The 25,560-nt window shown below is 44.8% G+C and overlaps 1 protein-coding gene across 1 annotated transcript; it reads left to right on the top strand.

The window, feature by feature from the left end:
- The first annotated feature begins 1,289 nt into the window (after window positions 1–1,289).
- LOC121685814 (serine protease HTRA1A) lies at window positions 1,290–23,351 on the top strand. The gene is made up of 9 exons (XM_042066575.1): window positions 1,290–1,940; window positions 9,401–9,500; window positions 9,731–9,935; window positions 19,273–19,467; window positions 20,052–20,084; window positions 20,264–20,378; window positions 20,609–20,666; window positions 20,919–21,014; window positions 22,662–23,351. The coding sequence occupies exons 1-9, from the start codon at window positions 1,481–1,483 to the stop codon at window positions 22,828–22,830; spliced, it is 1,431 nt and encodes a 476-aa protein (XP_041922509.1). The 5' UTR covers window positions 1,290–1,480; the 3' UTR covers window positions 22,831–23,351.
- Window positions 23,352–25,560: the final 2,209 nt, after the last annotated feature.

The following is a 25,560-nucleotide window of genomic DNA, read 5'->3' as shown; positions in this document are numbered from 1 at the left end:
GTTGGCACGCAATAGAGAGGAAAAAGAGATGTTGAGTAAGTGAGTGTTTGGGACCAATAAAGAATGCAAACACATGATCTTAAATTGCACCAAGACTGTCTGGCACAGATTTTGTTCCCTTGTGCCCAGTCTAAATGTATACTCTCATTCACTTCTTATATGTTTCATCACCAACCAGCTGAGAATGTCACTAATTTGGAGATTTGGGAATTACCTCACAGTTTATTTTGGCCACGTAAAGGGACAGACTGTTAGTATGAAAAAGCACACCATCATCAAAAAGCTACATTTCAGTGATTACTTCTACTCCAAGATCCTTAATCAAAGCCCATGTGTATTGTGTTCTCCAAAGATTGATGAGTTTAGGTATATTTGTTTGTGATTTGATTGTTAACATGTGATCATTGCATGTGAGCAAATTATGAGACTTTGAAACTAATGAGAGAAAGACGTATGACGGATCCATCCGATTATCACATGCATAGGATTACACAGTAGAAAGAAAATCACATGATTTGCTGTAGTATAACTCTGAGAGAGAACAGATCAAGGACAAACATTAACCCAAAGCCAAGTTCAGAGATCTGCAGAGATCTTTTATATGAAATAATAGGTCAATGGCAACAGTTCAGTTTTAAATGGATCATGGGTAAGACTGTGACATATAAAAGTGCTGAATTGCATTTTGGAATATTACTTTGTGAAACTATATCTTAATCAAAACATTAGTTTCATAATAAAGCAATTTCAAAGGTAAGGATTCCAGAAAATCTAAATGAGTGTGAAATGAATTTTCTTGAATTTCCCCTAGGGATCAATAAAGTATCTATCTATCTATCTATCTCTCTCTCTCTCTCTCTCTCTCTCTCTCTCTCTCTCTCTCTCTCTCTCTCTCTATATATATATATATATATATATATATATATATATGCTGTAGCCTAGTGCACCTCTTACAAAAAAAAAAAAAAGAAAGCCTCATGATCCCAAATTGCACGTTTAAGGCAGTGCTGGGGACCTCGCCAATATGGCTAAGGTTTTGTCTCATTAAACGTAACATAACATTACATAACCTTCTGATTCAAGGTTTATCTGATACCATACGGAATTGTGCACGGCGTAAGGGGACGCCTCTCAGACAAAGATGGGGACGCCTCTCAGACAAAGATGAACCGAACCCTCCTTTCTTTTCAGCTTCACAAAGCCACCAATCACAGCGCTTGTTTATATTGTGAGAAAGCGTGCCGGCTCATGTGGAATTGGGGGCGCATTTATAAACGCTTCGCCAGGCCCTATGCAAACTTGCGTATTGTGTGCACTGCAAAGTGGAGAGACCGATTTGCCCTCTAGCTGCACAAAGGTAGCAGGCCGAGAGTGTGATAAGCGATCAGCTAATTCCCTGACAGTCTGGTTCATATAGGCTACTTTTGGAAACTGCACATTTGAAACTTAGAACATTTATCGTTGGTTTATTATTTTAATCATGGTTTTCATAATAATCTGTTTAAGTCTATTCGTAGCATCGTTTTCAGTTGAAGCGCGAGTTACCAAAAGATATATAATCGGGTGCCCTGACCGTTGCGATAAGACAATGTGTCCGACCGTATCAAAGGAGTGTTCAACGGGACAAGTTCTGGACCAGTGTAACTGCTGTCCCGTGTGCGCCTCTGGAGAGGGCGAAGCATGTGGCGGCATCGGGAAGTTAGGAGACCCGGTGTGCGGTGAGGGACTAGAGTGCGCTGTGGCGACTGGGGTAGGGTACACCGCGACGGTCCGGAGAAGAGGCAAAGCTGGATCTTGTGTATGCAAAACCACGGAGCCCGTCTGTGGAAGCGATGGAGTGTCCTACCGGAATATCTGCGAACTCAAGCGAGTCAGTAGTCGGGCGCAGAAACTTCAGCAGCCGCCAGTCCTTTTCATCCAGCGTGGGGCTTGCGGAAAGTGTAAGTTATTCACATGGACACTTACAAGTTAAAGACAGCAAATGAGCTGCCACTATGTTCACAACATAATTATATTTGAATGCAAAACAATGTCTTGAAACCAAAATTAGGAGCAAAAAAAAGTTAACAGATCACTTTTGCCGTGCCAGTGTCCTGAGCTGATGAGGTAGCTTGTCGTGATGCGCCTTCCATCACTTTTGTCATAATAAGTATAACATTTATTGGAATCCTGTTCCTTTTCTTTGAAGGTGGACTGGACTTTTTTCTATATGAACGACTCTTATTATTGCATCTGACACTGATTTGTAGCACACATTAAAAGTCTATGCTGAATTTAACACGCATACAAAATGCTTGCTTCAACATTATTGGCCAAGAATGTGACTCTTGTGTCTGATCCCTTTGTCTGGAACTGCTTTATTCTGGTGACAGGGGAAATAATTGCTTGCTGAGATCAAAGGTACTCCGGCTCCTCTCTGTAAAATGCACATAGTATAGAGAGACAGCTTGATGGGGTTTAACCATGTAGGCTATATGGTTCTTGGTATTTGTATTATTACAAACCTTAACATTATTATTCACATAGGTCTACTGTCCTTGAAGTAGACCCCTACGCCTACATCCTGGTGTCAGTTGAAGTCCCCTCTCTATCTGGGCCAATGTGACATAACACAAACCATACCAGTCTCACAGTTGTGTCTGCCTGCCTCAGCAGCACTCCACTCTAAAGGCCCCCTGTTGTTTTAGTCTCTGTATCTCTGAGTATGTGTGCATGTATTTTATAACATTCCTCAGGGAAGTCAAAGAGAGGCTACGGTTACTGTAGGCCTATAGATGTTACCAAAAACACATATGGTTTTGGTGAAGTGTCTTAAACAGATGCTTAAAGTTGGAAAATGCTGTATGAAGTAAATTGTTTGGATTTACAGATGTAGATTATTATGTGTTCCTGTCTGTTTTGAACCATATGTCATATGGGATGTTGAATTTTTCAATAGCTCTCCCATTACTTTGACCCTTTAACTTCACTACGACGTTTTCCCTAATAACTATTATTATGTAGGTACATATCCAGGAGCTAAGGGCTTTTTTCATGCTATGAAGCCTGTCATTATCATCAGCACGGTGGTGCTAGTAGGACAGGTGTCTGCGGTTCAGATGATCCATGCACCACAAATGTTAAAAAAATTGCCTTCCAGCTTTTTTTTGTTGCCCAAATGGTGGAGAAAAAAAGCTACATGCAACTTTTCCTCTCATCCCAGACTTAACACCGCTGAGGTCTCCTAATGCTATGCAGCTTATTCATTCTCAGTTAAGCTGGAGTTTCCCTGCGTTCAGTGTTTTGCTCCGTGCCTGAGGTGCTGTTCCAGCCGTGCTCTTGACAACGTTTAGGATACGTTTTCGTCTCAATATATTCCTACAGTCCAAGCTGCTGTCATATTGGTCCAATGAAGAAGTACAGTAGGGTGCCAAGCTGCTAGAGGTCCCAGTGCTCTGGACGGAGGCCTCTCCTCCAAAAAAAAGCAAATAAGCCGGGCAGCACTTCATATGATGTCATTTGCATCTGTTTCTGAAGTTGAAGTAGGGGGTGGGGGATTGGGGGGGTTATGCAAGTTATTTTGGCTGGCTTTGGATGTAGGTCAAATTCTGCAGTCATCGTGGCGCACATGAGTTTGAAAGTCAATTAATTGGACGAATGACATGCATGGGAAATATCCAGAAACACCCCAGTGGTGCCTCAAGTGTTTTCTTAAGACAAAGGCAAACGTGGAGGCGAAGCAGTGGAGGGAGGGAGGGAGGTTGGGGGGGGGGGGGGGGGTAGAGCAGATATGAAATAAAAGCTAAATCCTGTTATCAAGCCAAGAAAGCTGACACTGACATGAGTTGGCTTGGAAAGTAGGGTTGAGATCTCTGTGCGATGCCGTCCGTGGGAGTTCTCGTGCGTGGTGCACCATCTGAGGGAGGGCCTCGACTGACCGCAGCCTTTGATGTGGAGTGTCACTGAGTGCAAGAGCGTGTCTCTCACATGTGCCGGGCCGGGAGGTTAACTCTCATCTGGATCGCTCTCTGCCCGCTTCACTCCCTGCTCCCTGTGAAATGGAGGAGTGCGTTCAATGTGATTTATCACTGTCTGTCCGCGTCTCGCTCTCCACTACTTTTTTTTTTTTACTCTCTGACCCGACGGCCGTATCTCTCCGTACCTCCATTATCCATGCATCACTCTCTCTCTCAACCTCGTTCTTAACTCGGTGTGTTTTTCCTTCACATTCACTCGTTCTCTCTCTATCTCACCCTCCTTTTTTTGCCTCCATTTTCCACTCTGCCATCATTTCCTCTTTGATGGCTGTGATAAGACGGTTCTCACCGCTCTGTATATTGTGAACCCGGACGCAGTGGTGGCCCACTCCATATCTGCAGTCCCCTTCCATTAGATCCAGTCCCCTGATAGAGCAGCCGCGGAGTCTGTATCCGTGGTCCTATGCAGACTTCCTGCTGTCTCGCTCCGCTGATGGTGCAGAGATAAATAGATGGGCCAGTAGACCCCCACCCAATGACCGTTTGACAATGTTGATACTGGAGAGGGACACATCTACACTGAAGCAAACACAAAGACACTGTGACAACAAATTCGCACATTCACACACACACACAGACGGACAGACACTGACACACACACACATACACGTGTACAGAGAAAAACTGGGAGAGAGAGAAAAAGAGAGAGAGATCACTACCAGTCCTCTGGGAACAGTTGCTATGATGATTTAGGCTGTTTGTGACAGGTGGGTGTGTGTCCTCTGCCAGCTCACATAGGCAGTATAAAACAGAGAGAGACAGAGGGAGGGAGAGAGAGAGAGGGGACAGAGTTACCGTAATGTGACCCCTGCTACAGAAAACCAATCCCTCACTCTGCACTCACTTCCTGCTGGAAAATACTCATAAAGCTTCAGGGCTAAGACAAAGTGCCAGGCAGGTGTGTGTGTGTGTGTTTGTGTGTGTGTGTGTGTGTGTGTGTGTGTGTGTTTGTGTGTGTGTGTGTTCAACTGGAACTGATTGCTAGATTGAGATAGTGGCCCTTTGTGGCGTCTCCCTGGATGTATAGACATGACATGACAGACTTAATAAAACACTGTCATCCTTGTGTGCGGACCACTTGGGTTCCCACATGCTTCCACACCATTTCCTATTTCTCCACAGAGCTGTATGTCCGTGTGTGTGTGTGTGTGTGTGTGTGTCCAGGGCTTCCCCTGGTGGTATGAGACTGTGGGAACAGCTCTTTGGGTCCCGTAAAGCAATTTCCTCTTTGCGTCCACTCTGTTTTTGGACGAGTAAATGTCAGGAAAGAGACGAGCCATCCATATATTCCTGATGTTGACTCTATGATGTAGATATTATCCTCTCCTTCAGACACCATGTTACTGTCCTTTACATGCTTTTGTTCATGTTGACAATTCATTACTGTAACTGATAACCTCCCCCCCCCCCCCCCATCTTGGAATCGCTAAGGCCACGTTTCCTCTGAGAACGAACTGAAAGCGAGTCTTGAAACACTTGTCCTAGATTGCCAAAGTTGCTATTTTCTCTGCCTGGGCCTTCCATATTGCCAATTTCACTCGGCCAAACAAAATGTTGATGAAACATTTGTATCCGTGCCCAAAACCAACAAGCGTTTTGGCATGAGAACAGAAAATTTGAATGTGACGTATTCTCCTGAGGTCTCAGCCCACAGCAAATAAATACAGTCCACAGATGTTTGAACCAACTCAGAACTGTCTCCCTCTATCTATCTAGATTGGACACGATCAGAATATGGGAGTAAGAAAGGAATAATGAGGGACAGAATGAGATAGTGTGCCTGTGTGACTGAATGTTCAAGTCTTCTTCAAGTCTTAAGTTTGATTTGCACTTGAAGGCCACTGACGCCCTCCACATGTGTCCCCATGGCGTCGCCACATGGAGTGGATTAGATTCTTCCATCATGTTTGAGCAGTTAGGGGCATACGTGCAGTGTACTGGACCATGAGATTAGGGTGGCTGATGATTTTTTGGAACCGAGGATGTGGTGGTTGCCTGCCCAAAAGCATCTCATGCATACCCCACTGCAGAGTCGGGGAGGATGTAGAGCATTTATTTTACTCGGCATGTTTAAACTGTTTCCAATTTAACTGGTGTTAACATCTTTATTTTCTTTCTTTCTTTATTTAGATTTCTGTTAATGATTCTGGGACACACACCCAGTAAGTGAAACAAGTCAGAGACACTGTGAGACTTTCAAACGGTTGTTTACTAGTGAGCATGTGCGCAGCATATTGACAGGAAGGAGTGTGCTTCTAGAGTGGGTACAGGCTGTAGAACAACAGAAGGAAGGCAAGCATTGCTTTCAGCAGCTTTGGAATGGGTTTTAAGACTTCAGTCTGGAGAGTATAATACTATGCCCTACCAAGAGTCACCCACTTTCCCCAATAGATATGAGTTTCACAGCAGAATAATTGTCTCTTTACACTCTTTTTTTCTCTCTGCTGCCAGGACATAAACACCCATCAAGGTTTTCCTCATTATGGTCCAAGTATGGACAGAAGGTCTGACGGTCGTAAATTTGGAGAGATGAAGCGCTGTCGGGGTTTGTCCTCGAAATGCACTGCGCAGTAGGGTCACGGTGCTGAAATGTCTCCCTAGACAGGGCATTTCCCATAATCCCTTTCTCTCGGAGACTGACTTGGAGCTATGAGACCAAGTGAGCTACAGAAAAATACACTGTTTTAGTTTTTAGTTTTAGTCAGGACATATGCACTCATCTGGCAGGATTTCAACGGCAACAGTAGTGATGTAGTACTCGAGTCCGGTCTCGGACTCGAGTCCGGTCTCGAGACCAATTTCTGCTTTCTCGGTCTCGTCTCGGACTCGTTCCTTCAAAGACTCGGTCTTGACTCGGACTCGGCATAGGCGGTCTCGTCCCCATCACTAGACAACAGAGAGAAAAAATATCCAGTGGAAAAAAATACTATGTGGGTCGATGTCGTTTTTTTTTTTTTTTTTTTCAGGCATCTGTTGAATTCAACTCTGCTTCGGTCTTCAAGTTCAGTAAGCACTTGGAGGCATTCGATTTGAAAGGTCCTCTTTGAAGACTTTTAAAGATCTTGGCAGTTTTTGCCTTTTAATGATATTGCATTTTATGTGCTCTAGATGTCTTTGTGTGATGTCTTTGTGCTCTTAATGGCTTTGCGCACTTTGGCATGGCAGATGCCAAAATGTCTGTGTCTCCTCTTTGTCTTTGGCTTTCCCAACTTCCTCTCTCATCAGAGCAGTACCATGAATGCAGAATGCTGATGTCATAAACATGTTCACATCAAACTAATTAAACATTTTCTGGGGAGGACCCCCAAACCCACCCTCCCACATATGCAACAATTAGTGGGGGGCCCTTAATACATCTGGGCCCAGGGGCCCAAAAGTTCATAATTTGTCCATGTCAACAGCCTGTGGAATATTGGATGCAGGGGCCTCTCGGCTACCACGTCTGGTCTGGTCTGGTTTGTCGTGGTTTTGCCTGGGTCAGCTGAAACCCTTCCTTGCTGGACAGATGCCTCACATTGTCAAAGCAGTTCTGGAAATTTGTGGGTGGCTCCCAGATCACACAGTGGAACTTAGCATGTATCCCAGTGTTGACCTCATTGTTGATTCAACACCAAATAAGTTTTGTCTCCAAATTCTGAGAAACAATTGTTGGAAACAAATATGGTGCATGGTAAGTATGACTTCAAAGACCTGTGCCAGTTTGTGATAAAAAAACAACTGCAACAATAGTCAGGTCCGTTAGACTAACAAACTGAAGGTGAAAAGGTGGATCTGGACCTCCACAGTTGAGGGCTTTGGGCTGTCTCTTCTGATTGTGTCTGACGACGACTCTGGAGGAGAATAGAAGTGTCCTCTTTCATTCAGATGGACACAACAGTGAACGTCTTTACAGGCCTTGGAAGAAAGACTGGAATTCCTTTTACAGTAATGGGTTGGAGTCATGAAGTCTTTCAGATCAAGTTTGATGGTCCAACCCAAGATGTCCTCTGTTCCCGTGGCAATGTGATGATAAGCAGCTGTGTTGTTTTGGTGACCCTACTGCGCAACGGCAGCTCATTGTTTGCACTTGTTAAATCCTGCTGGGTTCACCTAACTGCATTATGCCTATGTAAATATCATAGCTTTTGGCTGCTCCATTTCCATCACTTTGAATCAGTTTTGAAAACCCTGAGAAGAGAAATGAATTTTAGAATAATAATATGCGGCGTAGCGTTTGTTCCTCTTTCCTGTTTTTACTTTTACAAACCAGGGCTTTCAGAACTCAGCATGTTATTTATGACAATGGTCTTTATTAAATATTCTGCCCTTCCCAAAAATGGCATATGAAAAGTCACACTGACCATGATTTTTCCAGTGAACTTTGGCAGTGGCAGAAACCAACAGTTTGAGTTATAATAATAAACCTGTGTGTGTGTGTGTGTGTGTGTGTGTCTGTGTGTGTGTGTGTGTGTGTGTGTGTGTGTGTGTGTGTGTGTGTGTGTGTGTGTGTGTGTGTGTCTGTGTGTGTGTGTGTCTGTGTCTGTGTCTGTGTGTGTGTGTGTGTGTGTGTGTCTGTGTGTGTGTGTGTGTGTGTGTGTGTGTGTCTGTGTGTGTGTGTGTGTGTGTGTGTGTGGAAGTTCCCTCCTCTGGACATGAGAAGCGTGGCTGCTGGCTATGTAATTAACACAGAGCAGCACCACTACACATTCAAAGCCGGGTGCGTCTTTGTAAAATCACATAACAAAGCATTGTAGGCCCCCCAAAACTCGGTCCCTATGCAATCAGAGCGAGAGCGTCTAATCATCTGTCTCATTTGTTTCATTCTTCGGCACACTCTCTCACAAGCAGCTGTAGTGATGTTGCGTTACCCAGTCTGTAATTAAACACAATTACATTCAGAGGCATTCCACAGCAGATCTGTGGTAGTCCTACTGATGGTTCATAAAGCCACTCGTAAGAACCAGCAGTTTGTAAGTGTACGTTTCACTCCCCCCTCCCAAGAGAGGAGACGAAATGGAAAGTGCTTTTTATGAGCTTTGTTTAGGAGAGGGAAATGTCCACGATAACCATCTGAAGGGAGATAATATACAGTTGCGTTGGGTTTAAAAAAGAGCAACAATTCCAGACTTGCCCTCTCATCATGCATCAGCTCTTAACAGATTTATGTCTTGATGTGTTGGGAGTAACTCGTGTTAGGGGTACCACCATAATCGGTGTAAGAGATAAAAGACTTGAACAAAGCACTTTTTTTTATCACTAAGGGGTCAAATGTGCCTCCCAAAATGCTAAAATTCATAATGTTTCGACTTTTGTCCAACTTGTCACAAGTAGTGATGTAATGTACCATTGAACAGTTTTTGTGTTTTAGTTGTTCTTCATGCTGGTGTATGTTTGTGATTTTCTAGCCCAAGACAACCCAAACAGCCTAAGGCACAAGTACAACTTTATTGCTGATGTTGTGGAGAAGATCGCCCCAGCCGTGGTCCATATTGAACTCTATCGCAAGTAAGGGACCCATCTTTTCCGACTTTCTAGTGGTATTTATACCTCAGTCGAATAAGTTGCACATCTGACACCACTTTCTTTGTTTGCCTGTCTGTCTTCATTTTTAACCTTAATACATATTTAATGCGTGTGGCCAAGGCTGTTGTATATGTTTTATTAATGCAATGATGAGAAACAATTGATTGGCTAAAAGATAGTTGTATTTTCCTCTTTCACCCTCTCTTTCTCAGAATGGTGTACTCTAAGCGCGAGATGGCAGTGGCGAGTGGATCGGGCTTTGTTGTGTCTGAGGATGGGCTGATTGTGACCAATGCTCATGTGGTAGCCAATAAGCACCGTGTGAAGGTGGAGCTGAAGAACGGCGACACGTTCGACGCCAAGATCAAAGACGTGGACGAGAAAGCCGACATTGCCCTCATTAAGATCGACCCACCGGTAAATAAATTACTGAGCTATTTTACACTCAGAATCCCCAATCTGTCTTTTCAAATCTCTCAATATCTCAGCTACAGCTAGTCTAGTCTCGTGGTCACTCTAGTGGTTAGCACACTGATACTTAAAATAAAGAAAAAATGTTTGACTTCTCTGGAGATGTACCATGTCAGTGTTTTTTAAACTGAAAAAAGAGAGAAAATATCAAGATAGATCCAAAAAGGAAACTAAGAGACAGAGACAGAGAGAGAGAGAGAGAGAGAGGGAAAGAGACACAGAGAGACAGAGAGAGAGAGAAAGGCAATGAAGTTTTATTTAGACTGAAGGGAAGAGTGTGCAGTCAAGCATTAAAGTGTTTTTTAAACACATAGCACAGTGAGACACTGATGACTTCACTCAGAGCCCGTAAGCTCCTTGTGGTTAAGGGTCTGAAAATGTGACCAATACACACTTAACACGCACCGAAAATGGCAGGAAACTAGATGTTTATGTGCGTGTGTGAGTGCAGCGTATATAATCAACCTTATTAAATGGGAATAATTATGGGAAAGTTTGTACCAAATATACAAAAACTAAAATCGCTTTGCTCCTATTCATAGACATATCCCCTGTCAAACACACTGAGCAATAGCTGTAGCCCCAGAAAACGGACACATTGCAATCTCACAATCCAAAATTGCTAAGCCAGAAGCGTCTTTTTGCATCCTTACCTCATATGCACTGCTGGACCCCGTGTAACTGAGTCATATTATTGAAGAACAGCTGTAGATTAATAGTCTCTCTGGGTGGAGTGTCAACATGAGGTATGTTCAACGATGCCAGTGAAACTCTGAACATGAGAGCAGATAATTAGCTGGCCTTCAGATCAGGTAAGTGGGAATATAGCTGGCTGCTCAGATGAAAAGGCAGTTGGAGAATATCAATAATTATGTAACCTCTGTGAAATTACACCATGCTGAAAAGGCCTGGCTCTGAAAGCAGATCGTACATGCTTGCAAAAATAGAAAAATATCTGAGGGTACAGATATGTCTGACATGGCAAAGCAAGCCTTATAAGGAATGGGATCAAACTGGATTAGTAGTGTATAGCAAACACACACACACACACACACACACACACACACACACACACACACACACACACACACACACACACTCACTCACTCACTCACTCACACTTACACTCTTTCACAAACATACACACACACACACACACACACACACACACACACACTTTCTTTCTTTCTCTCTTTCACCATCAATCTTTTTTTATCTGCTAAGTTTGCTTTCCACTTCTCTCTCTGACACACACACACACACACACACACACACACACACACACACACACACGAGCACCCAACCTCTTAACCAGACGTATATCTAGCATACAGAGACTCTGTGAGAACTGCATCTCTCTAGGGAGCGCTGGAATACCCATCCGACAGTGCTCTACACAGATGGATGAGAGTGCAGGGAAGAAGGCTTGGCACTAAGTCAAAGTCCCAGCCGGGAGGACCTCCGCTCTGCTCTCCTCTGCTCTACTTGGGCTCTGCTCTGTGGTTAAAACACTTTCTCCAGTCTCCGCATTGGTAGCTAAGAGACAGAGGAACCCGAACATACTGCCATCACAATGACTCTTTATGGAGTCAGTCAAGTACACAAATGTCTACTGAGTGGCTTGATTGTCATCAGGGTTCTATTTTAATATATCAGTTTTGTCATCACTCTGGCATGTCTCAGCTGACATTCATTGAAAAAGAGAGTACATTTTAGTCAAGTTTATTCACCTGGGGCAAAGTTGAGGCTGAAACGATGGGTGTTCTATCTGATTACTCTTACTCGAGTGAGCTGAAGGTTGTAGCTGGTAGTCCAGCGATGGTCAGTCTTTGATTCTGTGCGCTGTGGCGGAAGGTTTTAATGGAGACTGGTGTGATTGGGGCAGCTGCTGAAGAGGTTGCCCCAGTTACTGCGGAGTGGCACTGTGCTCTATTCCATGAGTAATGCCCACCTCAGGGGAGCAGTCTGCGGTTTCACCTCTCAACATGACAGCTATCTAATGGGAAGACGGCGTGCTTGTGCGTGTCTGTGTCTCTGTGTGTGTGTGTCTGTGTCTGTGTCTGTGAGTCTGTGTCTCTGTGTCTGTGTGTCTGTGTCTGTGTCTGTGTCTGTGTGTCTGTGTCTCTGTGTCTGTGTCTGTGTGTCTGTGTCTCTGTGTCTGTGTCTGTGTGTCTGTGTCTGTGTCTGTGTGTCTGTGTGTCTGTGTGTCCGTGCGTGTGTGCGTCTGTGCGTGTGCGCGCGCGCGTGTGTGTGTGTGTGTGTGTGTGTGTGTGTGGAGATTTAATCATTCATTACGCCAGGTAGCCACTGACTCTGATGTTTGCATAGCAGAACACCCCTCCGAGCTCCGTCGTCTATATTTGATGACTTCTCTTGCGTTCTGAAAAAAGAGGAAGAAGAAGAAGAGATGTAAGGGAGGGTGAGGAAGAGATGTGGGTGAGGTGTAAGGGAAGAATGGATGACTGACTGGGTCTTAAGCTGTGCAAAGGGAAAAAATCAGTCATCCAGCACGTCTTCATAATTCCCCTCGAGCTATGTGCCTTCTGTGCACAAGTGTGTGCCTCGTGAGGAAAGTGTGTGTGTGTGTGTGTGTGTGTGTGTGTGTGTGTGTGTGTGTGTGTGTGTGTGTGTGTGTGTGTGTGTGTGCAGACACACACACACACCTCAAGCTCAAACTTTTCTGTCTCGGCGACATGTGTAGATCCGCTTAAGTAGGTCAATACTGTCAAACTTCCCTCTCTGGCAAGTTCAGCCATGACAGACCGAGTTGTATTGTAGGTGAGGAGAGGGGATAACATTACTTTGGCTCGGCACAGAACCTGAGAATGGATAGCACATGTTTAGGAAGAATGGGTTCACCCCCCAGACTCCCCCTCCAGACCCCCCCCCCCCACTCTCTCTCTTTTCCTCTCCGATGAAGACGGGGGTGGGGGGGTGGTTGGGTGCATTGTGGTTATGGTCGTTCCATTCTCTGGGGAAGACATTACTCTGTCTGCAGCTGGTAGGACTTCAGAGACAGGAAAAAGGGGAAGGAGCTCTCGTCCGCGCATGGTGGAAAGATGGAGAGAGAGAGAGAGAGGGAGAGGGAGAATGAGAGAGAGAAGAAAAGGAGAGGGAGAAGGAGAGAATGTGGTCAGGGCTGGAAAATGGATCCATATGTGCGGACGTTAGAAAAGAGAGTTAATGAATGTAATGAGTTTACTTTGCAGTGTGGAGATACTCCATACGTCACTGGACACTTCGCATTGGTAGCCATGAGGGCTGCTGCCACATGGTTTTATAGACACGCGCACACACACACACACACCACATATACTCACGTGTACATGCATGCACACAAGCAAACCACAATAACCCACAATTATCTACTGGGTACTTGAAATCAAACTAATGCACATGCACAAGCACACAAACACACACACACACACACTCTCTCTTTCTCTCTCTCTCTCTCACACACACACACACACACACACATATATCAAATATTTGGCAGGTGTCCGTTAAGTTTTAGTGCAGTTTTTAATTTCCCGTGAGGATTCTGAGCTGAAAACGTCCTGGATGACCTCGCCAACGGGCCTGTCAGAGATGGACTTCCTCTACTTCTTCCTCTGACTCTCAAGCTGTCCTTTAAAAACAAACTGTGGAAAATGAATCATATCCATGTCTGGTCTCATCCCCAATTTAACACTGTCTCCCGTAATCCTATTCCAAAGGACGTGATGCCATGGTAATACTAGAGTGTTGGGCCAAAAAAAGCGTTCCTTTTGTGTGTGTGTCTGTGTGTGTATGTTTGAGTGTTTGTCTGCGTGCGTGTGTGTGTGTATTACGCGCACATGTATGTGGTTAGGTTATGTGTATATGTGTGTGTGCACAGATGTATGCGTGTGAGTGTGCCTACGCATGCGTATGTGTGTGTGTGTGTGCATCCATGTGGCTGTGTTGCTCAGATGTGGATTATGGGAAGTCAAGTAAGCCACAGGGGTGTCTCCTGAGGTTGTATGTAACTTCCACTCCAATCTCACCCCGGCCTCTGACCACCACTCGCATGGCTGTGACTCACACTGGAGCTCACAAACCAAGCTGGAAAATACAGGCATCGTGTGTGTGTGTGTGTGTGTGTGTGTGTCTGTGTGTGTATGTGTGTGTGTGTGTGTGTGTGTGTGTGTGTGTGTGTGTGTGTGTGTGTATTGAAGGAGGGTTGAAATGAAAGACATATTGAAACATTCAAGGTTTAAAAGCGTAGCATAGACCTCTGTGTGTGTGTGTGTGTGTGTGTGTGTGTGTGTGTGTGTGTGTGTGTGTGTGTGTGTGTGTGAGAGTGTGAGAGAGAGAGGGAAAGAGAGAGAGAGAGAGACGTTTGACATCTGACGCTGTGTGTTTTAGTATGTGTGTCTGTGTGCGTGTGTATGTGTTTCTGTCTGTATCTGTGAATATCTGCTTGTTTGAAGTATGCTGTCTCTTTGTTGTATGCTTTGACGTGTTGCATACTTTCCATTTGGATTGTCCTGGACAGTCCTCACCTTCACTTTCCCTCTTTGTCTCACTCTCTCCAACAAACACACTCTCCTACAGACACCCAACCAAAGACATCAAAGTGTTGTCAAGGTGCCAACAATCAAACAAGCACACACACACACACACACACACACACACACACACACACACACACACACACACACACACACACACACACACACACACACACACACACACACACACACACACACACACACACACACACAGACACCTCAACAATAGTAAACACATTCGCCATGGCCTTGTTTATCTGGCTTTCTCCTCTCTCTGGAGACTCCCATCTGCAGATGGAACACAGCGCATGAGAAAGCAAGCGAGGAAAGTATAGAGGCAGTGAAGGACAGCGCAAAAGAAAGACAAAGGTCAGATTTACGTCAGCCCTGTGGTCAGTCCAGACAGACAGTCAGCCACAAGTAAACAGACCTGCGCCATGGTGACTGCTGCAATCATGCGGAACCATAGCGGACCACACAGAACCCTCTGGGTCAGATGGGCAGGCAGACAGGCGGGTGGTGGTCAGTATAAAAAAAAAGAAAGAAAATTGGGGTGTCGTGACCACATGAATCACCTGGGGTTTGTGTGCAGGGCCTTGGCCCCTGCAGTTCAACCTGGGTGAGGGAGCAGGCCAAGGCTCTCTCCGTGACCACAGGTCGGACACAGAGATCCTGCGTGCAAGTCTAGTGTTTTACGGCTGCTATTCTCTGGGCCAAAAATAACCCTGCTGGTATGTTATTAGTGATGAATGGAAAGGCTGATCGGGGGTAGCTGAGTGAGGTGCTCTATGCGTGGATGTGGTGTCACTGTGCCCTCTTAATGACTGTGTGTGTGTGTGCGTGAGTGTGTGTGTGCGTGAGTGTGTGTGTGTATGTGTGTGTGTGTGTGTGTGTGTGTGTGTGTGTGTGTGTGTAAACTAACCTGTTGCTCTCTGGGATCAGTGAGTAGTACCTCAGCACCCGTTGCTGATGATCTAAGAATAGCAGTTAAAACCTTAGACTTAAGAGAATAGTGCTGCAATATTTCACCCAGTTTGCACCTGCACATGAAGTCGTTAAGACATCATTAATGTGATGGCTTTTTAACGAGACGTAAATCCAAATACTGTAATGCCCTAATCAGGAGGGGCTGCCACACAGTGACCCTCAGGGGATGCTGGGTAACTTCTCCTGTCAGCCAGGACTTAACTCATCTGACCTAGCCGATTATGTCACTTCCTTTGCCAAGCGTGGCGTCATTTGACTGGTCAAATTTAAGGCTGTGATTAGTTGGGTGTTTATGAGAGTTTTTTGCAACTGCTTCAGTAGAGTCCACCACATGCCAGACTGCTCTTTCATCCACCAATTTTACACTCCTCCATTTCACACACACACACTCCTCCATTTCTCACACACACACACACACACACACACACACAATTTCACACATACAAACAGATGCTCACAAAAAAGTGCGATCCAGCTGTCTCACACGAACAAAACATCTGCCACACACCCCTTTTCGATATTGTTGCCAAACTCTTGTTTATCTTCAGCCCTGTCAGCCATCTTATGGATCTTTGTCTTTCCATCTCTCACCCTTTCTCTCTCTCTCTCTTTCACTTTCACTTTCACTTATTTTTCTCCTTTAACCAGTTTCTGGGCACCAAGAACAACAGTGTCTGTGTGTGATGGGCAAGATTATCATGCATCTTTGGCTCTGGGTCTTGTGGTATGCGCGGCTCTTCACAGTTGGTTGACTCTGGATGTGTCAGTGTGAATGCATGACTCTACCCTCCTTCTCCGCCTTAATGTGAATAAACACACAGAACCAAGCTGCAGCACTAACACAACACAGCCATAATGCAGCGCTTAAGGCAGGCTATCTGAAACAGCCTTAGGGCTGCATCTTTCCATCGCCGAGGTCTTTAGCATTGAGTCCCTCTGGTAGTCCTCTGTGCTATGCACAGGGATGGATTACTGCACGGGCCTACCGGGCCCAGGCCCAGGGGCCCAAGGGGTCAGGGGGCCCTGAAGCCCAAGCCTTTGCATGGAATCATTGCCTCAATATCAACAAATCAGGATGTAGGCTATGAATCTGATTGAATTTAGTGTTGACCATCCCCAAAATGCACCAGAATACAGGAAATCACATCAAACAAATTAAAAATACGACAATTAGTGGGGGGCCCTTAATACATCTGGGCCCAGGGGCCCGAAAGTTCATAATCCGCCCATGGCTGTGCACCGAGATCTTTTTCTCCAGCAGTGGGTGAGATAAGTGCGATCGTAACAATGTTTATGCAGCATTCTTAGCATGTGACACGAGCCGCTGTAAACACACGCACCTGAGTGCATAGGAGGTTTATGGGCCAGGTGCTTGTTTGATGTATAGGGCCGGCTGAGGTGACCGGGGCACTGGCAACCGCTGGACAGAATGCACAGCTGCCTCCTCTGGCTCAAGGGATGAAAAACAAAACGGGCCTCTGTTGGAAAGAGATTTTTTTTTCATCTGCAAACGCTACTTATTTCTGGAGATGCTGACTGGGGTTTTTTGTTCAAAATTCATTCTTGAGTCGCAATTGTGGTGAGAGACAGAGAGAGAAAGAAAGTTGGGGGTTAGGGCACTGGCATCTCTTGAAATGGCTGACTAATGTGCTTCTTTAAAACAAAATGGCCCATAATTTTCATTTGTGGTTGTTAAATGACACCCAATTTTGACCTCTGGCTTTTGAGTCATTTCCTGCACTTGCTGAGCAAAGCAATCGATCCACCTTCACACTCGGGAGTAGACCCTGACTCACACTCACTTTCAGGAAGGAAAAGAAAGAGGTCCTTCACACCCATGACTTTATACCTGTCTGTTAGAACCACACCTGTGGACAGCACAAGATGCACTGAAGTATACTCAGGTCTGAGTGTGTGCATGGAAATGCAAATTGGAATTGCTTTGATTGTTTTTTTTTTCTTATTTTACTCAGAGCTAAAAGTAGTTATAATATAATAATAGCAATTATGATTTCAGAAAATATGACAAGCAAGCAAAGCAAGTCTCTGCAAAAAGAAAGAATAGTCCTAATTTCTGGACTTCAGCGGACTTCCTGTCACAGTCCCTCACAGTGTGTCCCTCTCCTCCCGTCTTTCTCTGTCCATCTGTTTCTCCTCTTACCCTCGACTGGGCTCGTAGTGTGTGGGTGGGTGGGTGGGGGGGGGGGGGGGGGGGGGTTGGGGGTAGAGCACGGAGAGAGGTTGTCTGCTAATTCTAGTGCCAGGTCTCCAGGAAGGGGGGAGGGATGTGAGATAGAGGAACGAAAGGTTTCTCTTCTCATTTGCCCTCACCATCAGCGCTCTATTTATAAAGACACCTCGTACCTCACGGGTCAAGTTCGCTCTGAACTTCACCATATGACAAACCGCGCTATCCAAACTTTGTGTCCTGTGGCGATTGGACAAACTGATATCGAAGGGCAGTTCTGTCATGCCAGTTCTCAGCTAAACACATTTTCAAGAATGCTTTTGATGCACTTTAAGATAATCATTAGATGATGCATTCAAATATAAAACAGATGCAATTGCTGATTTTTGCTTTTAGCTCAGATAAATTTGGCACACAACGTGTTGGCAGCACACCCAAACAGGGACTGCCCTGTATGGAAATGGCCTTCATGAGTCAGTGGGAGCAAAGAAATAAATGCATAAATAGAGCACCTAGTGGGAGGTCACTGTTTGTCAAGTAAAGCCTTAACGTGTTGCTTTTTAAGTTCTTACATAATTGCCTCTCAAGGGGAATAATTTTTATCTCTTTTTAACTCCCTTTTAATCCATAAGCTTGGCAAGGTCTGCGTTGTGTATGCAAGCCTGTTCCTTCTATATATCTCATGCAACATATTTTATTTTCTCGCAACGGATGTTCTACTAGTGAGACAGTGCCCACAGATTCAGGGTCAGTTTTTTCGGTGTCCAATTTGCAAGCGCTTCTCAGTTACCACGTTGGTGCGGTAACACTATTTTTACCATGAGTAAACAAAACAGACTCGGCCTCATTGGAGGACAGGTCTACTGTTGTCTAGACTTGTATGCGCCCACCCCCTCCTTAGTGATATGTATTCACGAAGAGAGAAGATTCCGGAATTGACTGGAAATGTTCCGGCCTGGAATTTGGAAAGCACATTTCGATATTTGTGTCCCCCAGTGTCCTTGTGTTCCATGACATCATAAAGGTTACCCGGCGATAAGGTTTCAGAAGTACCCCTCTGTGTCTAAAACGCCCACTCCGTTTTGGGAATCAACAAGAGTTGATAGCGGAAATGGGCTGCTAGCGTGCTGACTGAGGACGGACCCAGGGACAGAAGGTTGTTGAGGTCATCAGGGAGGTCACACAGTGCAATTCATGGTTTAGTAGCCTACAATACAGCAGCTTCAGTACCAATCATACACTAAAAAAGCACTAAAAAAGCTTATCAGTAAATGTTGCCCATCTCACCTGTTTTCTTATGAGATGGAGACAGCTGGTAAGTCATTTCACCATCTGTGCATGGCAATTTGTCAGGTATTTCTTGTGCTGGACACTGGACAGTATTTAATGTGTTTAATGTATATTAGGGGTAAATACTGCATCTGCTAATTTAGACCAAGTGCACTTATCTTTTATATGTGACTCATGGCTTATGTATTGGGGGGGGGGGGGGGGGGGGGGGGTTGATGGTAAAAATACATGCCAGCTTTTAAACGTTTCCTTAATAATGAAGCCCTGCTGTGTTCCTTTCTCACAGAAAAAGCTGCCAGTGTTGTTGCTGGGGCGATCGGCTGACCTGAGACCAGGAGAATTCGTTGTTGCCATTGGCAGCCCATTTTCCCTTCAAAACACCGTTACCACGGGGATTGTCAGTACCACTCAAAGAGGCGGCAAAGAATTGGGCCTTCGGAACTCTGACATGGACTACATTCAAACTGATGCTATTATTAATGTGAGTCCTCTCTCTCTCTCTGCCACACTCTCCCACTCGCTCTCATGTATACCCACATGTCAAAATATAGCTGTATTACATGCCTTTAAGTTGTAATAAATCAAAAATGGTCTAGCTCATTGGTATAGCTTCTTCAGATACCATATCTGATGGTTACGTAGACGTGGAAACTTCTATTGATCTGTTTGGCCATCTTTTCTTAAAGCTATAGGCTTTTCAGTCCACACACGTCCTGTACAACCCTTCTATGTGTAAAACCATGGTCAATGACACACACACACACACACACACACACACACACACATACAGGCAGCCACACATGCATCGATTAAGATCGCCTCCAGGGTTGTGAATACAGTTGCACCGCTGACATGGATCAAAGAGAAGATTTTATCCCAAGTGTTGTGGCTATGACCGTGTTTGACCCGCCTATATCAGTCCTCATCAGGACTGAAGGAATTTACATTGTAAATGACCACCGTGAAATCTCCCGTCTCATCTGTCTCAAGTACACAACCTCAGGCTTTCTCCAGCGCCTTGAATCTAATGTGTTTTTCTCATGGATTCTTCACTTCTTTCCACAGTATGGCAACTCAGGAGGACCTCTGGTCAATCTGGTGAGAACTGTACTCTTTAAAGTTTTTATTTTTATGTTAGCCTTTGTATATGTCAGTATTGGTTAGTGCACAGGGTTTCAAGGGTACTCAATGTTAATAGAGAACTGATAGCAGCTGAATTGATGTAGGCATCCACAGATTTGCTAAGTTGTGCCTGTAAAAACATGTCTGCCTGACAGGACGGAGAGGTGATTGGGATCAACACTCTGAAAGTGACAGCTGGGATTTCCTTTGCCATCCCCTCTGACAAGATTCGCCAGTTTCTTGCAGAATCTTATGACAGGCAAGCCAGAGGTAAGTCCTCTGCATGGAATAAAGTCATCGTGCTGACACAAATTAATAAAATTGTTTTTCAAAAAGCATTAACCACATTAAGGGGTTAGTCCAAACAGCCCATAATACAATGCCTAGATTATGAAGACAAGGCCGAGAGTATCAAGCCAATAGAAACAGGATTAGCTGCCTCAAGCCAAGAAGAGTTTGTTGTAACTGGCCTCATACCATTGCAATGTTATTGTGTCCAGGCAGAGGAACGGCAAAGAATAGATACATTGGAGTGAGAATGATGACACTAACTCCAGCGTAAGTACGCCAGTCTCCTTCTTTCTAAGAAGCCTGCATAATAGGCCACATCTTCGCTTTCCAATTATGAACTTTTTTGAAGTTGTTAAATTTGGTCATGTGTGCTTTATTGCAAGCTATAAAGTTGATTTCACTCTCTGGTCAAATAGTTTTCTGTCGAATGAGTGTGTCCACAAAATGGCTCTTCAACATAACCTTCTTGTATAAATTAGAAGAGCACAAAGGCATGACTATTTGTCCTCTGTTCGCCAGCTTGGCCAAGGAGCTCAAAGGACGACAGCGAGACTTCCCTGACATCACTTCCGGGGCGTACGTCATGGAGGTCATCTCCAAGACACCAGCTGCAGTGTACGTGTAATCAATTCATGGTTACGGGGGTTCTGGGAATTGTAAACTTGATGCAAAAGCAGATTTATTTGTCAGGTTTTTTTTTTTATTTCATATTGATACTGCAAACGTGACCATGTTGTTTCAGCCACTCCTTGTCATGGTATGGGGGATATTGTCTTTGGCTCCGGACGACATGCAGATGTTGCAGATTTATGAGGCACACAGCCGTCATTGCACGCGCATGCGATCCCACACCCCTGCACAGGCACCCACCCACACACACAGACTCAGACACACACACACACACACACACACACACACACACACTGCACACCAAGAACACAAATCAGCGCCAGACACACACATATGCACACAAGCCTTTACTAAACATATGGGCCCTCACGCACAGCAGTCAAAACACTGCAACACAAGCCTGTCTGCCATGTTTGTTCACCACACAAGAATCCCCTGCCTCTGTGTTTTCTGTGACCACAGTCATGTAATACCAGGAAGAGTAGGTGGGAATGAGAGGACAGAGAGAGAGGACAGAGAAAGAGAAGGAGATAGAGAGAGAAGGAGAGAGAGAAAGAGAGGAAGAGAGTGACTGAAAGAGAGAGCGAGAGAGAGAGAGAGATAGAAAGAGAGTGACCGAAAGAGAGAGAGAGAGAAAGAGAGGAAGAAAGTGACAGAAAGAAAGAGAGAGAGAGAGACCAAAAGAGAGGGAGAGAGTGGAGAGGCAGAGGGGAGGGGCTGGAGGGTTTGCACTGGGCTGCTGAGGCAGCATTTCCCCTCATGTCTAAGCCTCTGGAGCAGCTTTTCTGTGGTGTCTCTCTGCGGTATCCTCCACTATCCGCCGGCTCGCGGCCCCTCTCCCTTTCCCCTCGGCCAGGCCGATTAGGCTCGCGAGACGCGCCCAGGCGCCCCTATAGCCCGCCGCCAGCCGTTATGTGTGACGGCGCATGGGCACAAAAGGGGCCAGAGGCACGCTGGGAATGTGTAAGTCTGGGGCAGAAATGTACAGGGAGTCTGAGGTCTCTGATAACATGTGCTTGCCATTAGGGTTTTGGTTCCATCGTAAAGCGACGCGCTGATAACGCTTCCCGAAAAAACACGCTTGCATCAGTGTAACTTGGCCTGACGAATTTCCACTTTCAGTTCTCCACGTGTCCCAGTGCCTCATGTGTCATGATTTTTCTCTCTCTCTCTCTCTCTCTCTTTCTCTCTCTTTCTCTCTGTCTCTCTCTAGGTCTGTGTAGGAAGGGGTGGTTATTAAGGGCTCTAAGGAACAAAGGGCTCCTTTGCAGACAGAGCTTGCAGTTTGCATATTTTAAATCTCAGAGCCTTGGTTCTCATGGGTCATTGTGCCTGCAAATTTTTGACATTTGTATTTCACTTTACGACTGATCGTTTCCAGTTTGAGACGTTTTTTAGTAGAACTGCAAAAACTGGTGATTACTGCCCCTCAATGGCTTTTGTTCTGACATATACTGCTGGCAGGGGACTCAGGTCTGCCAGAGACAACACTGGTATACAGAACAGTTCAGGTCAGAGCACAGGTGGTCTGAAAGTCTTCAACCAATTCTGTGGCCCTTGCCACATTTTTCCAATAAATAACTAATTTATCTAATAATAACTCATTTATTTCTGTTTCTCTCTCTTCTTCAGTGGTGGATTGAAAGAGCATGATGTCATCATCTCAATTAACAGCCATCGGATCTCAACCGCCACTGACGTCAGCAGCGCCATCAAGAGGGACACCACGTTACGTATGGTTGTGCGCCGTGGTAATGAGGACGTCATCCTCACAATCATTCCCATGGAGATTGACCCTTGACCTCAGCTCTAATGACCCTGGCGATCAATAGTGTCGCCGCAGCCATGAACTTAAACAGTAAAACTGGTTGTGTCTGAGACCACACCCTATGGAGGCTATGTGGCCAATACACTCTTGCCTCCAATATGACTGGCATGTATATGCTCCGCCTCCGCCTGTAAGTGGTAGATTGTACCTGGCACCTATGGGGCTGCGTTTTAAGTATTGTCTCTGATACATTGGATCACTTTTTTAATTTTGTGTGCATTAATAAAATTTACTACTGTTTGCTGTCAAACACAAGCCATTTGACCTGTGTTTAAGGATTTTGTTATTGTTACTGTTTTTTTTATAAGTGAGTTCTCTACTATTGCTCAAAAAGACCCAGCCAAACAAAAATAAAGTGCTCTAGAGGAATATAAAAAAAAATGAGCACTGAATAGCAGTTTTGTACTTTTTTGTAAAAAAAAATAGTTAATGTGCCTTTGTTCTTTAACAGTTGTTATTTACACAGAACACAATAAAAGATTTTTAATAGTGTCCTTTCATTTTGCAAATATTAAATGGCATTTCAGTGATGTCCACGCCAGCATGGGACAAATAACATTAGGCGCTGTAAAAGAGAAATAATGATGTGGGAATAAAGAGTTTGCCTGTCTCTTACCCCAGAATCTACTTTGACCTCAGCTTTAACAATATTCTCACAGGCCCTGCAGAAGCTGTAGAAATTCCTCAAGGCTAGACTCAGAAGTGGAGCCACAGCAGTGCATGGTTTCAATTTGGTTTTACTGCTGTCCAATGGACTCTCAGTCAGTCTGGTGTGTGGGTTAGGATGGAGGACTGTGTGTGCTTGTATGTATGTCTGTCAGTGTGTCCCTGTGTGTGTGTTGGAGAGGGGGCTGCAAGTTTAAAGGTGTGTTTGTACTGACTAGTGTTGGTCTGGGTACGTTATCTATCTGTGTCTACGTGTGAGTTTGTTTGTATGCCTGTTTGTGTGTGTGTGTAATGCGCAGTGCACGTGACCACATGCACTTTTGTGTGTGTGTGTGTGTGTGTGTCCATGTTCATATGTCTGAAAGTGTGTTTGTACTGACTAGTGTTTGTCTGGGTGTGTTTTGTATGTATTTTATCTATCTGTGTCTACGTGTGTGTGTTTGTGTGTGTTGACTCATATTGGGACAGGCAGCCTCTGGAAATATGATTCAGCACACACTTCCCCTCTGACACAGGGCTACAGAGCGCTCCCTCACTGCCCCCTTCCCCCTCTCTCACCACAGCCACGGCCACTGTTTCAACCCCCTCATCGGGTTACAGGGACCAGCAGACTCTTACTGCACATAAAACCCTCCAGTATAACATGAGGTTCAAGGTCTATGCAGTCTGTAAACGCATTAGGTGGTTGTATACCAGACACCCTTATAGGGCGAGGGGTGTGTGGAGATAATGAAAAATCTGTAGTTGACTATACTATGAGTAGTCATTTTTCTGTTATACAAATGCACAGAATTGCGGGATAATTTTCATAAAATGTGGGGAAACTATGGCAATTTCAGAATTTGGTCCTTGGAGTGGGATAGTATACAGACTCACTTTAGAGTTTTATTATTTTTCTACATACATTCCCATGTTTAATTAATGCACACCCATAGCCAGGAGGACATCAAATTTTTGTATTTGTTATTCCAAATACTACAAGAAACGCAGATAGGCACAATGTGATTGCATTGCGTCCCTCTGCCGCAAATCACACACTAACAATATATTTGGAGGCATCTCTTGACAAGTGACTGCCTCATTGCAATAACATAAAACGTGTAATTTAATTGTGATGCCTGCAAGCATAGGTGCCATTCCAAGACGTGCACTCTACAGCGTGCTTAAAATAAAGATGAACATGCTCAAGAGAAACCAACATCAACAGTATACCCATAAACACACCACACCATCCCACAACATTAGAAGCATATGGTTCTTATAATTGGATACTAACCATAACTTAGTATACATACACATGGGAGTTATTTTAGTGGGGCACTCTCATTTTGTCTTCCGACAAAATGCTTGCTTAAGATCTTTGTTCCAGTGGCAGAATAGGGGTTTAATGGAATGATTTTTGTGAGGCATAATAAGATACATTCATATCTGCTGGGGGCCTACCTGAAAAGCAGTCAGTCGATAATAAAGCAAATACCTATTTGAGTAAATGAATGTCTGAATAATAAACATTCTGTGTTCTAAATGAATCCATAAAGGCTACTACTCGCCTCATTCTGGGAAAGAGCGTACTGACAAGAGACTGCCTCTCAGTGGTGATCAAAGGACAGTGCAGATTGTGTCTTTTCCCCTCTCCCCCCAAGATCTGCTGCAGTATGGTAAAAGGCGTGTTTGGTTAATTAGGGTGTTAGCCTTCTTAACACTATGCAAATTGAACGTTAAGTATTTTCAAATTGTCCAAAGAATTTAAAAGTCTTACCAAATGAAACTGATTTCAAGTACTGAATTCATGACATTGGACATTAAGGAACTACTTGTACTATGTACATATGTACATATGTTGCATATGTTGTAGTCCAGAAGATCAGGCATGAATGACCTCACAGCTCTTAGAGCAGGGTGTCGCCCCGTTTGCAGTGTGAGCTCAAGCTTTGACATGCTGACCTCTGCCAGCAACAGCAGCGGAGCCATCAGTCACACGCAGGACGGTGACCGCGTTAGGTCACTTCTCACCCCCTGCTCAAAGGAGATGGATAC

Source organism: Alosa sapidissima, chromosome 16 (genome assembly GCF_018492685.1).
Source record: "Alosa sapidissima isolate fAloSap1 chromosome 16, fAloSap1.pri, whole genome shotgun sequence".
In the NCBI taxonomy this organism is placed as follows: Eukaryota; Metazoa; Chordata; class Actinopteri; order Clupeiformes; family Clupeidae; genus Alosa; species Alosa sapidissima.
This window is presented reverse-complemented; position numbering and strand designations above follow the sequence as displayed.

Coding starts and splice junctions, on each gene's coding strand:
- LOC121685814 (XM_042066575.1), top strand. CDS start 1,481: ATGGTTTTCATAATAATCTGTTTAAGTCTATTCGTAGCATCGTTTTCA. Junction 1,941..9,400: donor GCGTGGGGCTTGCGGAAAGT/GTAAGTTATTCA, acceptor GTGATTTTCTAG/CCCAAGACAACCCAAACAGC. Junction 19,468..20,051: donor AAACTGATGCTATTATTAAT/GTGAGTCCTCTC, acceptor TTCTTTCCACAG/TATGGCAACTCAGGAGGACC.